Source organism: Mesitornis unicolor, unplaced genomic scaffold (genome assembly GCF_000695765.1).
Source record: "Mesitornis unicolor isolate BGI_N332 unplaced genomic scaffold, ASM69576v1 scaffold13990, whole genome shotgun sequence".
Lineage (NCBI taxonomy): Eukaryota > Metazoa > Chordata > Aves > Mesitornithiformes > Mesitornithidae > Mesitornis > Mesitornis unicolor.
The window spans coordinates 50,537-66,286 of NW_010159203.1; the positions used below are offsets into that span (position 1 = coordinate 50,537).

The 15,750-nt window shown below is 41.2% G+C and overlaps 1 protein-coding gene across 1 annotated transcript in view; it reads left to right on the forward strand.

Moving 5' to 3' along the window:
* The window catches only part of FGGY (FGGY carbohydrate kinase domain containing), a gene marked incomplete at its 5' end in the record, with an annotated part of 87,041 nt that overhangs the window by 37,948 nt on the left and 33,343 nt on the right, over window positions 1–15,750 (forward strand). The window contains 4 exons of the mRNA XM_010185880.1: window positions 3,300–3,407; window positions 7,055–7,116; window positions 12,050–12,197; window positions 13,842–13,916. Of these exons, the coding sequence (XP_010184182.1) occupies window positions 3,300–3,407; window positions 7,055–7,116; window positions 12,050–12,197; window positions 13,842–13,916 (393 nt within the window). The remainder of the gene's footprint in view (window positions 1–3,299; window positions 3,408–7,054; window positions 7,117–12,049; window positions 12,198–13,841; window positions 13,917–15,750) is intronic.

Genomic DNA, 15,750 nt, shown 5'->3' on the forward strand with positions numbered 1-15,750 from the left:
ATTGCTGTGCAGAGATTGTTCTGACAGCTTGTAGAGGATATCCTCTCTGTGTTTCAGTTTCGCTACATGTGAAAAATAATAAATGTTAATATGCCTCACAACAGGAATGTGTCACAGGGTGAATTGAAGTGAAATAGAAGGCAGAAAATCTGAGGCTTCCTTTGAATTAGTATTTTAACTTTCAGAGAAGGATGACATCTCTTATTTGCTTTAAAAATAAAAATCAATTGCCCATAAATCTAAAACAGATGTTGTTTTTCTACTAAAAGATTAAGAATTTTCTTAAGCTCATTAAAGGAAAAAAAATAATGACACCACATTGATCCTCCTATAGCACCATAAAAATGTCTGAAGGCCAGAGCGAGCTATGAAAGGGACATGCTATTGGAGCAACAAAAAGAGCTCCGAGTCCGACAAATTGTGCTTCTCTTCTAGGTTCTGCGACAAACTTGCACTGTTTCACCAACCGTATGCTTACGTCTACTCGTGTTTTAGTGGGATTGGGTGGTATGTATCCTCAGACAGAATTTGGCCTTTTTATTATGAAAACACAAATGCCAGCTGCGGCATGGCTTGAAAAACTTAAGCATCGTCCAAATATTTCAAGGAGGGGAAATGGAAACCATTTGCTATTTCTTATGTGTATATCTATGGAAGAAGGTTCACCCTGATGCTTCTCAAAGATTGTGTCTGTTCAGGGGAGCATGTACTGTCCCAATTTTTTCACTTTCCATGTGCATCAAAACCCCCAGTCTGCAACATGTGAATTAAACTCTTGAAGTGGAAGGAGGAAGTAGGAAATGTGGTGATGCCGTATGCAGTATCGGTAAAGCTCAGCATGATAGGCAGTGTTCTTTATTCCAGTTAAAAGTTCTCACAGCAGAAAAAAAGCGATAACCTGGTACCCCACTGGCTGTGCTCATCGGTGTGGCGATACGCAGCTCCCTCGTTTGCTCTGTTTATGTGTTGAAAGGTTGCTGGAATGTGTACAGATGGTACTTTGGTAGTAACTTGATAGGAAAGTCTCGGTGTAATTTGAAGAGAGCCAGCATGGAAATATCCTGTCCTGGCAAATTCCTGGGGGTGTCTGAAATACTAGGCCAGAAGTACTGGCTCCAGGGGGAGTTTGGTCTTTTGATCAATTTAAGCCTTTAGTGGGACATATAGGACAATTCTGGACTAATGGCAGAAGAAAGTTTGGGGGTTTTTAATGTTTTTTATCAAACTTTGAGATGAGACTTTGAAAACCCAGGTCCCGTCTGCCCTAGGCGTTCTTTCCCACCTGTTAGGGACTGATGTTGTGTCCAGCGCTGCAGGATGGGAATGAGAAGGGACGCGTGGGTTCTCAGCGCACTTCCATCGCTGGTTTGGACCAGATACTAACTGGGAATTGTTGACCTTTTGCTGTGTTCTCAGTCAGGTCAGTGATGTAGAATTGGTCTAAAAATCGAGTTATTTTAGGATTTGTTTTCTGTTGCACTTCATTTTTTTTAATTGAAATTGTAAAAGAAGGCTTGCCCCATAGAGGTGTTGAAAACTCAAGCTGTATTAATTTGTAGTTTTAAGAGAAAACAAAACAAAACCAAATGTCTTTGCAGTGTTTTTGACGTAGCTTCGTCCACTTGGAGTCATAAATGCCTTTTTAAATTCAGTGCAGCTATTCTTGCTCTTTAATGGGTTCAGTCAGCCAAAATCCTACGCAGACACACAGACACATGTGCACGCATACATCTTTAGTGAAAGTAAGTCAGCACGTTAGAGCTGATAGTGGAGAACTGAGCAAGATTCTTGTATTTGTTAGATGCGTTCCTAAGAGAAAGCAGGATTGCTTAACACTGTAGTGATGTATTTTGAGAAACCAGTTTTTGTTGGTTTGTTTTCCTACTTCTTGACAAGAATCAGCTGTATTGTAAGTTTATGGCTTGAGCAGAATATTGTTTGTACAGAAACCTCCCCGCTGGTGTATGTACTAAACATGTGTGCTGCACAAATGCCAGTAAACTGCATCTTGGAGCATATTCCCTAGTTGCTGGCAAAAACTGTCTTTAAAGTTTGGCCTGTTTAAATATAGGGAAAATGTGCATCAAGTTTAACAGGAACAGGCCTGAATTTTTAATTACTCCTCCTTAAAACTACTTTGATGTGAAGTCCAAGCCTTATTGAAATCAATAGCAAACCTTAAGCATCCTTCAATGGGGCTAGAATTTTCCTAATGGAGAGCAAGGTCTAAATACAAAAACCCATAGTCTCATTGATAAGACCTCTCTTTTTTGCTGTTCCAGCATTGCAAGCATACAGACTTATTTTGTTAGGGAGTTCTCTTGTTTCCTCTTCTCGGAGTCCTGGAAGAGAAAACACGAATCATGGTCCAAAGAGAAGACAGGTAGTCTGCAAGAATTATACGTTCAACTAGTGCAGAGTACATAACCGCTCTGTGTAGCAAGTGCTAGGACCCAAGTTCCACTGCCCCATTCCACATCTGTGCTGTGCCTTACTAGACTCTCTCCTTGCTAGTATCCTTCCTTAGGCTTGCTTTCTGAACCAGAAAGGAAGTCTAGAAAGTCTATCAATGCATATTGAAAGTGGAACAGCTTTATAAGAGGAAGGAAAATGCCCTCCACCCTTATAAACTGGTAATTTGCATCTTCTGAAGCAGAGAAAGGAAATGTACCAGTGTCTCCCACATCCTGAGTGGTCTAACCACTAAGATATTGCATAGGAGAGGATAACACTGTATATATGGGTGATATATTTGTGCACAAGCAGTAGAATACAGTCCTGTTCGGTTTCTGGAAGGTAGAGCTTAGGGAGGAGTGGTTTCTGTAAAGCTAAGCCTAAGTAAGGGGCAGAATCTAATGTTTACCCAGGCAAGTGTTTCCTCTTGGCTAACACAAACAAATCCCCTTTGCCCAGCCCAGGTTTGCAGCTTCCACCCAAAGCACCTAACTGAGACCACTGGAGTTGGGGTCCCACAGCAAGCCTTGGGAGCTGATGGCATTATCTTACTTTCTGCATGGCCAGACCCAGCTGGTCTGTAAATGGGAGTGAATGGGGGCAGTTGTGCAATCAGTAGCTGCAGCTGTGTCATGTCATCTAAAAATGATGCGAATGGGGGACATATTTCTCCACATTCTCCTCAGAGTAAATCTCTACTGATACATCTCCACTCATGTTGGTAACTCCAGTGGAGGAGCAGGTACCATTTCAGTATTGGACTCTGATAGCTGCCAAACATTAGTTGTAAAGTGCTTACTTTGACAGGTAATTGAATTTACTAGAGCTTTCTCTTGCCTTTCCAGGTCAGTGAAGCACCCATTTTTGTGCCTGGTATTTGGGGACCTTATTTCTCTGCGATGGTACCTGGATTGTGGTTGAATGAAGGAGGTCAAAGTGCTACAGGGAAGCTGGTGAGTGTTTGGAGACACAACAGACTCCAAGATGGGAGGTTTGCCATTACTGCTGTCATTCAGGATAGCTTCACTGCCAGTTCAGGCTGAGCTCTGCCTGAAACACCTCTGTAAGATCACAGGAGATGCCATGGTGCTGAACACAATAAACGGTTGGTTGTTGTGTCTTTTACAAACTGTTCATTTGCATGCTGATAGGGGATTATATCTGGGGCAGAGCACGAAGGGTATGACTTCCTTTTACAATGGTGGTGATGGTCATTGTTACTGTTCTGTAGGTAAATAGGCACTCATTCTTTATCAGGAAGCTGAGAAAGACTTTGAGATAAAGAAAATGATACATATTGTGTTATATCGAACAATTGTGCTCTTTGATGGGCATAAGTGAAAGATGGACAGAATAGTAATATGTTAACATGTTGTCCTGTCTAGTTAGATACTGTCCATATTGTTACCGTAGTTCTTTCCTCGAATGCAGAGTCCAGCTATATTAGTTTAGTTTAATTTATCAATAAAAATTAAAACCAGACTGGATTATCTAAAAAAGAATTTTCTTAGTTACAGGGAGGCAGTCAGAACTAAAACTCCGATGTCAAATTTAAAGAAAGGCTAGGTGTGTAAAACAGTCTTTAGGCTAGAGTCCAAAAGTGACAGCAAGACCTTAGTGGCTGCCTAAACCCGGGAGCTCCTAAAGCTCCCTGTGTGCCTCTGTGCTTAGTGTGCTGAAATACTGACTGCCCTCAGGGGTGAGATGCCAAGATCCTCTTGAGAAACAACAGGAGAGGTCCTGTGGGCGTCCTCTGTAAGCTCACTAGAAACACAGGTGGGTTGGGTCTTTCCCAAATTGCAGTCGTAATTGCTGTCTTACTCAGACCCAGCACCACCCACCTTTTTAAAAGCCTTGTGATCAGGGTACATGTCCAGGAAGTAGGAGATTGGGGCATCTCTGCATTTATGCATTCCATATGAAGTAGTCACTGAATGAGAAACAGAAATAATCCTGCATTGGGAAGCCCAGACACACCCGAAGGGCTGAGCTATGGATTGGTGTTCCCTGTGCGTGGTCCTTGCCCACGTGAATCCAGCATTCCTCTCCACAGTGTCACAGCTTCACTGGGAGAGGCATCTCTTCCTCTCCTGCAGCCTCCGCTTCCCATCGCATCTCCAACCCATCGTTATCCTCGTGGCTCTCACAGCAGGTGGGATGTGCGTGCATTTTTCAGGTCAAGACGGGACTAGAACCAAAGTGTCCCATTTTATTGGTAGCTGCAACAACCAGCAGTCAAATTAAATTACTGCTCGTATACCACCACTTTAAAGGGAAAATGGCAAATCCTGTGCATTTCTTTGTAAGAACATTTCTGAGAGGAGAAGTGTCTATACACTTAATCCAAAGCAGGTCAAGACACTTAACTAAGCTCTAGAGGGGATAGAGCAAGTCAGTGTTTTTTCTTGGCTGGCTCAGGGTGGTTCCACACTTAAAATGTACCATGAGAGTTAGGGCATTTCAGAAAGATAATTTTATAAATCCTTTCCATTCTGGTACCAGAGGACAAGACGTTACTGAGTCATTAAAGAAATTGCTGGGGAAAAAAATGTGTGGTCTTGTTAGGACCCATAGCAGAAGTCAGCTCTAAGTACTGTTAGGTATCCTGAGGAAGCTGTCTTATTAAAACATTCTTAGAATATCTCATGTGGTTTTCTTGAGGTTGTATGTACAGAAATCACATGGGGAGCCATAGGAGGAAGCAGTGTACATTCACAGTAGTGTGGAAGATAGGTTGCATTCATTATCTTTGTCATTTTAAAGCCGTAGTCTTTGTGAGATCTTGCTTTCTCATACTTCAGGCTTTCTGAAAACAAACAAAAAATAAAATGGGCATGTTTTGGGATTCTTTTCATTGCTTGATTTGTGCCCAAAGGTGAATTATTTTAATGAAATTTGAACAGTCTGTTGAACTTCTTGAAAGTAAAACAGATACACTTCCCTTTAAAAGTCAACCTCTAATTAATTTTTTATTGATACAGCTGGGAAAAAAGTCTGTTGGATTTTTAAACTTGGTGCAGACAGTCCAAGTGAATAATTAAGAACTCCGCTTGTTTTGAAAAAGCTTGTTAGCTTGTCTATGAGGTGGGCTTTTGCACTGGATTTTCAAAATTTATAGGAAGAAAGATGTTGCACAACAGAGACACAGGATGGCACGGCATCATTGCAAACGGTAAAATAAAGAATAGCAGAGAAGGTTTTCTACATGGAGCTCTGATGGGGCCACGTCTTGAATTAAAAGCATTGAAATATCTGTCTTCATAACTTCACAGAATCACAGAATCCCAGACCGTCAGGGATTGGAAGGGACCTCCAAAGCTCATCCAGTCCAATCCCCCTGCCGGAGCAGGAACACCCAGATGAGGTTACACAGGAAGGCGTCCAGGCGGGTTTTGAATGTCTGCAGAGAAGGAGACTCCACAACCTCTCTGGGCAGCCTGGTCCAGTGCTCTGTCACCCTCACTGAGAAGAAGTTTCTTCTCAAATTTCAGTGGAACCTCCTGTGTTCCAGCTTGTGTCCGTTACCCCTTGTCCTATCATTGTTTGTCACCGAGAAGAGCCTGGCTCCATCCTCGTGACATTTTTGTGTAAAGTGTTTTCATAGCGCACATGTATATGATATTTATTCATAGATTTATTTCTGAATTTATGAGCTGCTCCTAAGTTTTAGAGATTCTGCAAGACTGCAGAATTCAGGTCTGAGCTTTGTTTCCAATGCACGCACAGGGCTGAGTTTTGGTTTTTGCTGTTATAGCAATACATGCTATGTTCAGATGTGTGTGCTTCATTGCTTCCCTACATTGGTTAAGGACTACACTCATGCTGTTAAAAGTTAAATCTCTGATGTGGATTGCTGCCAATAGGTATTGCCAAATACACTCGGTGCTCTTGAGTAGCTCTAGTTCTGCCTCCTTAGCTTTTACTGTCACCTCTGATGGGATGATATTGAGAGGCCACAAAACCTGCTGAATTATTGTCTTAAAAGCCTGTGTTGTTGTACCTGATACTTTGTTTTGTGAATAATGGTGGCCACGGGGAAGTGAAAGGACGAGCAGATTTATAAATTTAGTCTGGACAGAACCTATATTGATCCTTTTATATAGCAATAATTGCTTGTCAGGGTATACATTTTGTTTCCTGCAGTGAACAAATGGAGCATCTATCAGGATGACAACACACCGTGTGTTTTATTATAACAGTGCGATACAGGAAGGTGTAGGGTCTTGGGCCACGAAGATGCTCCTGGTAGAATTCCAATGAGAGAATGGAGAGACAGGGGATGTGCTCTCAGGTACTGCTGGACAGGAGAGAAGTCACCCTTGCAGTTTGCTCTTTGGACTGAGGAGCTGCCTGCTTAGCATTTTGCCTATTTTTGGTACAGCACTGGTTGTTTTTTCTTACTGTTTTTAAGCCAAATCCTGAATCCACTAATGTCAGTGGGAGTTTTGCCATTGGCTTCACTAGGACTAGGACTTTACACCTCATGAGTAATTTAGAAGCTTTCTTGTCTTTTTTAAAGTTATGACACCGCATTACCCCTTTCTGAGACCAAATTTTTAAGATATAATTGTTCTAAAAATGTTGCTTTCCTCTTTTTCAGATAGACCATGTGGTCCGAGGCCATGTCGCCTTCCCAGAACTACAGTCAAAGGCTGCAGCCAGGTCACTCTTCTTACTCCTCTATCACGCCTTACAAATTGATGGCACACTGTATTCCTTATTCTGAAACAGGGGAATTAACAGTCTGAGAGTGGGTTGGAAGTATTTACAAAGGCTTGCCAGATGATTGCTCAAAGATGAAAGCTTTAAACTCCCCTCAGATACCTTTGGCATATCTAAGTGGTGATATTAGCTTTCTGCTTTTCAGTGGTTTTTTTAATCTGGCCCAGGGTATTTCTTGATACCGTAGCATCAGCCCTGTTTAGCAGACCTGTATGCTTTGAGCTAATTGTATGTCTCAGTTTGAAGATGACACTATTAAGCTCCAAGCATGAGATAGAGCTTAATTAGGAATATATTACTCAATATTTTTGGAACAGTCACCTACAGGACGGTATAGGCACTGTATGAAAAACTTCTGCATGGCAGCACAAATAGAACAGAGAATTCCAGGATGAATTTTTAGACCAAACGTAAAATGTAGGAGTGAATTGGAGGTAACTGCAGGATTCCTGTGCAGGAGGCTGTGTGCGATGTGGAATTTTAGTTTGGTCTGCTTTAGAAGTGAATGAAGCCAGCCCAGACGCTTCTGTCAGATCTGGACTCTCTCAAGCTCCTTTGGCTTGGATTCCTTTTAGGATAGTTCACATCACTCCCAGAGAGATCTTAGCTGAACAGTTAGGCACACTGGTTGAAAAATTGATTCTCTTTTAATTTCTTTTTCCTCCTTGGATTAAAGGAAAAAACCAGCAAACTTGGCATCTATCTTTAGTTTCTCACTCTGGTCTAAAAGGCAAGGCTCAGTCCTGATAGATGTACTAAAGGCATGCGGTTATACAGTTATTTTCAGTTCTCCCTGGGGAATAAAGCTACCTGGTGTCTCTGGATGACCCTTCCATGCTTTGTTGTACCCAGTGCTGTACTTGTTTGTTAACTAGTCCAAGATTCCCAGAAATGCACTGGACTTCATTCAACAAGAAACAGATTCAGGCTTCCTAGAATTCTTTTTGTTGTTCTTTAAAAAAGGAAATCGGGAAATAAATGCATCTGTGTATGTTTAGAATAAGGATTGATCTGGGTTTTCTTCTAAAATGTTGGCTTCCAGGCCATTTTTCCGGTGCCCCCATATGAAGCACAAGCTTAAGACAAACAATTGGTTTAGTCTGTAGTGCCAGGATAAACCATTTATTTTTGAGCTGAAAAAATGAGTATACACCAGCCTGCTTGTCTGCACTAGGTCTGATACTGAGCGAACTGATCACAATTCATTTCACAGTGCAAAAAGCTTGGACTGTGATGTGAATAGGACACTAAATACAGAATATTGGGAATAGAACTCCACATTATCCGGGTGTATGGTGTCATAATTTTGGATTTGACTCTTCTGCATTTAGTAAAACTGTAGAGGATAGCATTGCTAAAAAATGGTGGTAGTATTTTATAAAAAGGATGAGAGTTTTTTACAAAATTAAGTTGCTCTATGGTATTTTTATCATGCTTTCCAGATATTACTCTGCTAATGAAATGTTAGGATAGCTAAAGATTTAGTAAACAAGTCTATTTGAATTTTCCCTATCCTCTTTCTCCTTATCCGTCTCAAATATTAATTAAAGAATTTAATTTGAACAAGCAAAAATCAGGAACCTTGCAATTTGAACGGATTTTTACTCCTGATTTTTTCATTTCCTTCACCACATGGAGCACAAGCTTCAAGCCTTAGCACAAGGACTTGCAGCAGTAGCTGTACAAGTGCGACACATTTTTTTAGTAAGCAATGTTGGCCCAAACTTTGGATTATGCATTTATTTACATTAAGTCATACACTTAATAAGAACATAGTGTCTTGTTTTGGGGGATTGCTGGTGATGATGATAAATTATTTGCCTGGGAATCTCAGGAGAATATTTCAGAGAATCTGGTTTATTATGTTTAGTGTGGGTGTAGGAGTTTATATCTGTTCAGCCACTGCAAGTGGTCACTGAAAGAAAACAAATGAGAATTCCAAATTTACATGTGCAGTTGCACATTACCGTTACTTCCTGTGCTTGGAGCAACACTGTGAAGAGTTAGGCTGGTTTTGTAGTGACAAGAAGCACGTGCATGTCTGGATCATTAAAACACACCATCAGAGCTCACAAATCTGTGCCTCTCACTTGTGGCTGCCCATCACCTACTCTGCCTTCCTGAGTCTCTTTCCTTTCTGCCAGGCTCCCAACGCTGCTCACAGGTAGGTCCAGCAGTGCCAAACTGCTTGCTGAGCAGCTGATCTCAGAAGCTTGGCTGTGCAGACTTCTGTTCCTTTGCCTGTACCAGGAGCAGGGGTTTGCAAGCTGCATTTGTCACTGTTTCAGTCATTTGTGGTAACTTGTCCAGGCACAAGTGGCTTAGGCAAACTTGCCAGAGACCAGCTCCTGCTGACCACTTGTGCTGAAGACTGCTCTTGTGCAACCCTCCCAGTACTATTCCTACATTCTCTTTTCCCTTCTTTTACTGGAAGTGGAGAGGCTTGAATTTCATGAGGATTTTCTGGACAGCTGTAAATTTAGCATTTGGTCTAACTAATTGGCATACTCTGTAAGCAACAAACGTTGGGGTTTTTCATGCAGTTCAGTGAGCTGCAGAAAGTGCTGTGTGTGTAGCACTTTTGGTCTTCAGTCTGTGTATTGTGTAGGTCTGACATGTAGCCATCACTGATACAGTAAATCCTGTATAGGTAGGCCCGAGTAGGAAATTTAAAAAAGAAATAATACAATCATTTATGCTTTGAGGTTTAAATATTAATGTTTCCTAGAATGACAGCTTCTAATCTTCTGGAGGAAAAAAGTGACCAGCTGTTTGACAGCAGAGATTTATATACCCTTTGGGGCTTTGTGAAATGCTGCATTTTAGGACAGAATCTCCCTTCTTTCACTTCTCAATGTCATCTCCCCATCTAAAGAGAAGGGTTCTGAGAAAAAAGTGGTGAAACGACGCATTATCTGTCAGCAATAATGGGATTTTCCAAGCAGAACATAATGATGATATTTGGCAGTTCTCTGTACCTCTAGATGTTTTAGAGCCTTTTTAATTTCTTTTTTTTTTTTAGACTGAGAAATTTAAAATTTTTAGATTTTTTCCTGAAAGATGCCTGCTGGCATCTTCCAGAATTCCTGAACAGATGAAGTACCTCTTGTTGCTCTCTGAAGTTATGTCCCTAATATGAACATAACCCTGGGCAAACTTGCATTGCTTTCTTATGCTCCACTTTCAACTGAGTTCCTTTTTAGTAGCAATAGCTTGTGCTCAGCTGTGCAAGTCCAATCAAGCTGCTACTGATACCTTCTTATAGAGCTGAATAGAAAAAGCTCCAGAGAGCTGCTGGTATAATGCTATGTATAACACAAACATGGTAGAAACTGGAACTGGCATGTGTTCGAAGGGTTTTGCCAGTCGCTGAGTCCAAATGTAGTGCCTTGAAATCCATATCAATATGGGGGGGGGGAAGTAAAAGGTGTGAAAAAAAGTGTAATTCCAAGGTTATGTGGGTCTTAAGCATGGCTGGCTGAACTTCAGCTCTGTCAGAGCTGCACAAATGGCCAATCCTTGTGAGAGCAGTCAAGCAGATGGAGATCAGATAGAAGCTGGGATGTCTGGTAGGTCTGTGGTTGAGGGAAGCTTTCCTTTCCTTTCCTCCTCGACAGCCAAGCCATGATTTAGACTGGAAATAAAATGACTTTGTCCTTAGCATGTACAGCTTATAGTGCAGTCATTAGGGACGTAGAAAACAGGACCACTTTTACAACAAGGGGGAAAAATGATTGTGACCTCAAAATTATCATAATTCAGGTCCAGGAAGACACATAAAGTACATTTTAAAGTATGTGAATAATGATGTGAATTAGTTATTTTAATGTCTTCCAAGTGTACTTCATTTTGAATGATATCCTCTGATAGCATACACATGGTAAGGTATAATTGAAAAAACATGCAGCTGAATGGTTGAATGCAAAGTATAAATATACAGCTGCTAGCAGGTCAGAAGTCAAACTAGTAAAGCATATGCCAAATTCCCTTAGGGACCTCATTAGTGCATGATTGAATATACATATAGAGGCTAAATGAATATCACTGTTTGGGTCTACAGTGGATGAGACAATGACTAATCAATTGTAATTAGGGTTAGATGCTTTTATTGACCCAGGTGTCTAGAATTAAATGCCCCACTTGGAGATTTCAGAGGAGTCGAAAGATATATATGAATCTGTTTATGATAGCACTGAGTGTTTGAAAAAATAGTCAGAGCATAATTGCAACATTTTTAAAATGGAATGTCACTGGAGTCACTGCAAGCCAAAGCGCTGAAGAATTCACCATTAGTCCTACGATTACTCTTGGTCCAGGAAAAAGTCTGTTGGATCTTGTGGAGCTGGGTGTAGTATCTGAACTTGGATACAATCATATTTAGGCCCATGTTCGGCTCCTCCCTAAAATAGCAGCCACTTGCTTTCTCTCCTCCACCCTAAATGCTGTGTTTTAATCATAACACACACTGAAATAATTATGGTTTAAAAAAGGAAAGCTGTACGTCCAAGTGCTATTGATTAATCAGAGAAATTTTTGTAAAGCAATTTGATTTTCATTTCTATCTGGAATCCTCCTTATTCCTCTCTCTCAGCATTCTGTTCTTCAGTTTTCTCTTTGACAGTGTCAGCACCTTTCTGCTAGAGACAAGCAGCAGCAGCCTCCAAAATACCCAACTGCCGTGGCTCGTCTAGGGACGTGTAGGAGTCAGTGTACAAACTCGAGATCACAAATTGCCGTTATCTCCCCTCATCCTGCGAGGTGGAGGAATTCAGATGGCCCCTTGAACTGGGTTTTCTGCGTTTGATGGTAGCACAAATGTTTTCTGTTTGATGAATAACCTCCCCCCCCTTTTTCCAACTTGTTTTTCTTCTAGTGCTCACAGTATATATACATACTTGAACAGTCACCTGGATCTGATTAAGAAATCTTTGCCTGTGGGTTTCCTCACTGTTGATTTACATGTTTGGCCAGATTTCCATGGTAACAGATCTCCCTTAACAGATCTGACACTAAAGGGCATGGTAAGAAACAGCCTGTCTTTGCAAAAAGGTCAATAGAAGGTAAAAAAAAAAAGCTTGGAAGGAGCTTTTTTTTTTTCAATTTAGAGCTTACTCCTCAGCGGTTTAAACTATCCCGTAGGATTTGGGTTTCTTGCTGCATTTCAAAGTGTGCTAATGTTTCTGTAGAAAACCAGAGATCATTGCAGTTGAGATATCACTACTGCCACATTTCTTTTCTAAAAATATGAGTGCCGTGTGTGTCCCAGTATCTTTCCTAGGAATCACATTTCAGAGCCCTGACTAGCAGTGCTTGCTGTTGTTAACTCCCCTCTCTGCCAAATTTTGCCTATCTGTTGCAGTGAATTTCAACACAAATTTGGGTATGCCTATCTGGGAAAGGAATGAAATATTCTGAAGAGAGATCTCTTGATTTAAACAGATGAATGATCAGTAAATGTGCTGTATTAGAGTTGTTGGGTAGTAAATTTTAACAGAAACTTACTGTTAAAAATGGGCATACGTGCTCTCAGGATTAGAAACATGCCGCTATGGTGCTTCACGCATCTTTATTCAAAGGTAAACCTGATCTGATTCTGGCTTGTGGTTTTAAAATTGCTACTTTTGCAACTTAAAGGGATTGAAATATTGTGTTCTGTACAAAGAAATTTTCAGAGCATTACAATCTGGGAGCAGAAAAAGCAGCATTTGGAAGTTCACCAGAGTGCTGGGGAGATTTTCAGCCCTTCTGTAAACGTTTGGATGTTTCTCCTCACTGGACTTCATGGTGGCAGATCAGCTGGGTCACCAGCCAGGATATCACTGTGCAGAATTATAACAGAAGAATATCATAAGAGTATAATTTGATGATCTCAAAATGTTTGGTGATTAATGCAAAAATGTACTTCAAAATGGCATGTGAGCATCTCAAGCTACTCACCAGCACTGAAATCTGCTGTATTTGAGGCTGAGAGAAGAAAAAGTAAGCCTGAGCACTGCAACACGTTTTAAAACACAAATGAGAGAAACATTTGAAAAATAGATGACATATTTTGGGGTCCTAATAATGCCTGTATTATTTTATAAAATAATTATATGCTGCAGCAGAATCAGCAGTCCCTTGGTATGATGGCCATGTGCAAATACTGGTGATACCAACACATCTTTCCTACCACAGTTGTGGCTGCGTTCAGGTCTTGCCTATGCTGATATTAATCTGGAGTAACTACAGTGCCGTATTGATTTGTGTCAGAGTAAAAGAAGTTAAGATATAGTCTTTAATTATTAATTGTATTTCAGTGTGAGGGTGCTTAGCAGGGAGGGGGAGAAATGCTTTTGTAAAGCTATTTTTGTGTAATAGCATTTTCATATTATTACATTAAATACATTCACGAGCAGTATCGAAGTCATAACATCAAACTGTCAGAGTTAATCTGTCTCTAATCCCATGCACTGTGCTGTTTGTTCTTCATTTCTTTGCAAGGGCAAGAACAATTTCTGTGGTTCTTTCCCAGATCAGGAATAACATGTTTAACATAACATTATGTGTACAGCTCACAAAGTAGGGCTTAGAATTAGCACTTAAAACTTGTTACAACAAGAAACCGTCGAGAATAATAGAATTTTTGAGGGCTGGATTTATACATGTTCTTTTTGATCTCTGCACAGGTTGTTGGACTGACGCTGTCTTGTGGTCTGGATGAACTTGCCCTTATCTACTTGGCCACGATTCAAGCCATTGCTGTAAGCCATTTTAAGTGCATAAAGGAACAAATGAATTGTCTTACGTTCTGTGGCAGACTGATCATTCTCTTCTGCTAAACAGATTTCTAATAATAGATGAATTCACTTAATGGACTTTTAAAGGAGCGAGATATTGTTTACCCGTGTTGATGACTGCTCCCTGCTGTAGGATATTCGACAGCCGGACTGGGCAAAAGGTGTTCCCCTAAAAAGTTTTCTCCTTATGGCAATTCTGTAAATGGAGATTTTGCCTCGAGTGCAGATGTGAGGGAAGAGGCTGGTGCTGTACGGGGCAGTGCTAACAGCAAGGGCTGGCTACAGAGAAGCTGAGAGAGCAGGAAAAAAAAATCCTTGGCAATTGTATGAAGGAACTTGTGCTCCCCTAGAATGCCTCAGCTTCAGGTTGTTCCTAAATCCGTGGATTTGCCCTGCTTGCCTGGTAGGTGAGTCGGAACGCAGTGCACAGCGATGCGGAGTGGGCCTGTGATCCGGTTCATAACACCACAGACCGACAGACCAGATCCAGTCCTCCCTCCGCTGCCTGTTGCAAGGCAAGCTGTTGCCTCGGCCGGAGCATTTCCAGCCTGCGCTGTTTCTGTAAGAGCAGGCAGAGGGACTGGACCTGGACGTCTTTATGAACACGTCCTCGATGTTTGCTAACACGCAGAGATGGGTGAATTTTATCGGAATACTTTTGTTTCTGCTCTGATTTTCTCTGGAAACCCAGGATTTCCATTTCACAAGAAGTTCTGTTTTGAAGTGGAAACCTGGGCCAGGGAAGTTGTTTTGAAACCCTGGTGCAGGGTATTTTCAATGGGCCATGCTGTCCCTAGGTGACTGAAATGGACATTCCTTTGACATCCTTTTTGTGTTTTGTTTTGTTGTTGTTTTTTTTTCAAGTTTGTTGAACTGAAGGTGTTTTTGCAAAACAGTTTGATGAATTGGGGAGTTTTCCTGACAAAACTCTGTTCAGTTGGAAAACTTCCAAACTCCTCTCCTGGTTAAACAACAACTCTGCTAGGCTGGGTCAGCCATCTGGGTTGTAGAGGGTGGGCGGCTGCTGTAAATTCCCTGTGAATTGGACATCTCATGTGTTAACCCTCCCTCTTCAGCAAATAACGAGAACTTAACCCCAGGCTGGAATTCATTGTTGTGAGTTTTGATCCTCTCCAAGATGAATGCAGCTTGGTTATACCTGATGCTTCAGTATAATCCCACCATTTAAATACGAATGTTGAGGGGAGTTTAAACAACGCCAGCCACTGATACTGCCCCCTGAAAGAAACTTTCCAGCGTGGAACAGGTGCTCCGTTATTGTGTCATGCTAACGAAGTGGAAACGTTCCCTGCTGGAAATCCTGGGAAAGTCACCTATTATCTCTTTATATGATCCAACTCAAATTTTATTGTGAAATGCAAACACTGCGTTGAACACTAAATTCAGCACCTGCGTGTGTCTGTGATAGCTAATTGTGCTGATTGTGAGATTTGATGTAAAAGGCCACACCGTAGCTTTCATTGTGAGTTAACGGAACTTCATTTTCCTTCAAACATTATTGAAACAGTAACTAAAAAGTAGACAGGGTAGACTTGGGTTCGACTTGATATATTTACTAATGTGATACCCAGGAAATTAAATTTTCCTCCCATACTCTGGCGCTTCCAATTTTAGCTTGGCTTTTGTTGAAGGAAACGGTTCTTGTTCAAGACGGCCCCGATCCTGTACCACTTGCTGTCTTCAGTGGGTGCGAGATAGACTTTAAACCTGAGGGAAAATCTTGTTAGAAGTGTAGGCCTGCCCACAGAATGTTAATCTCTAGTTTTCTTTTCAGCAG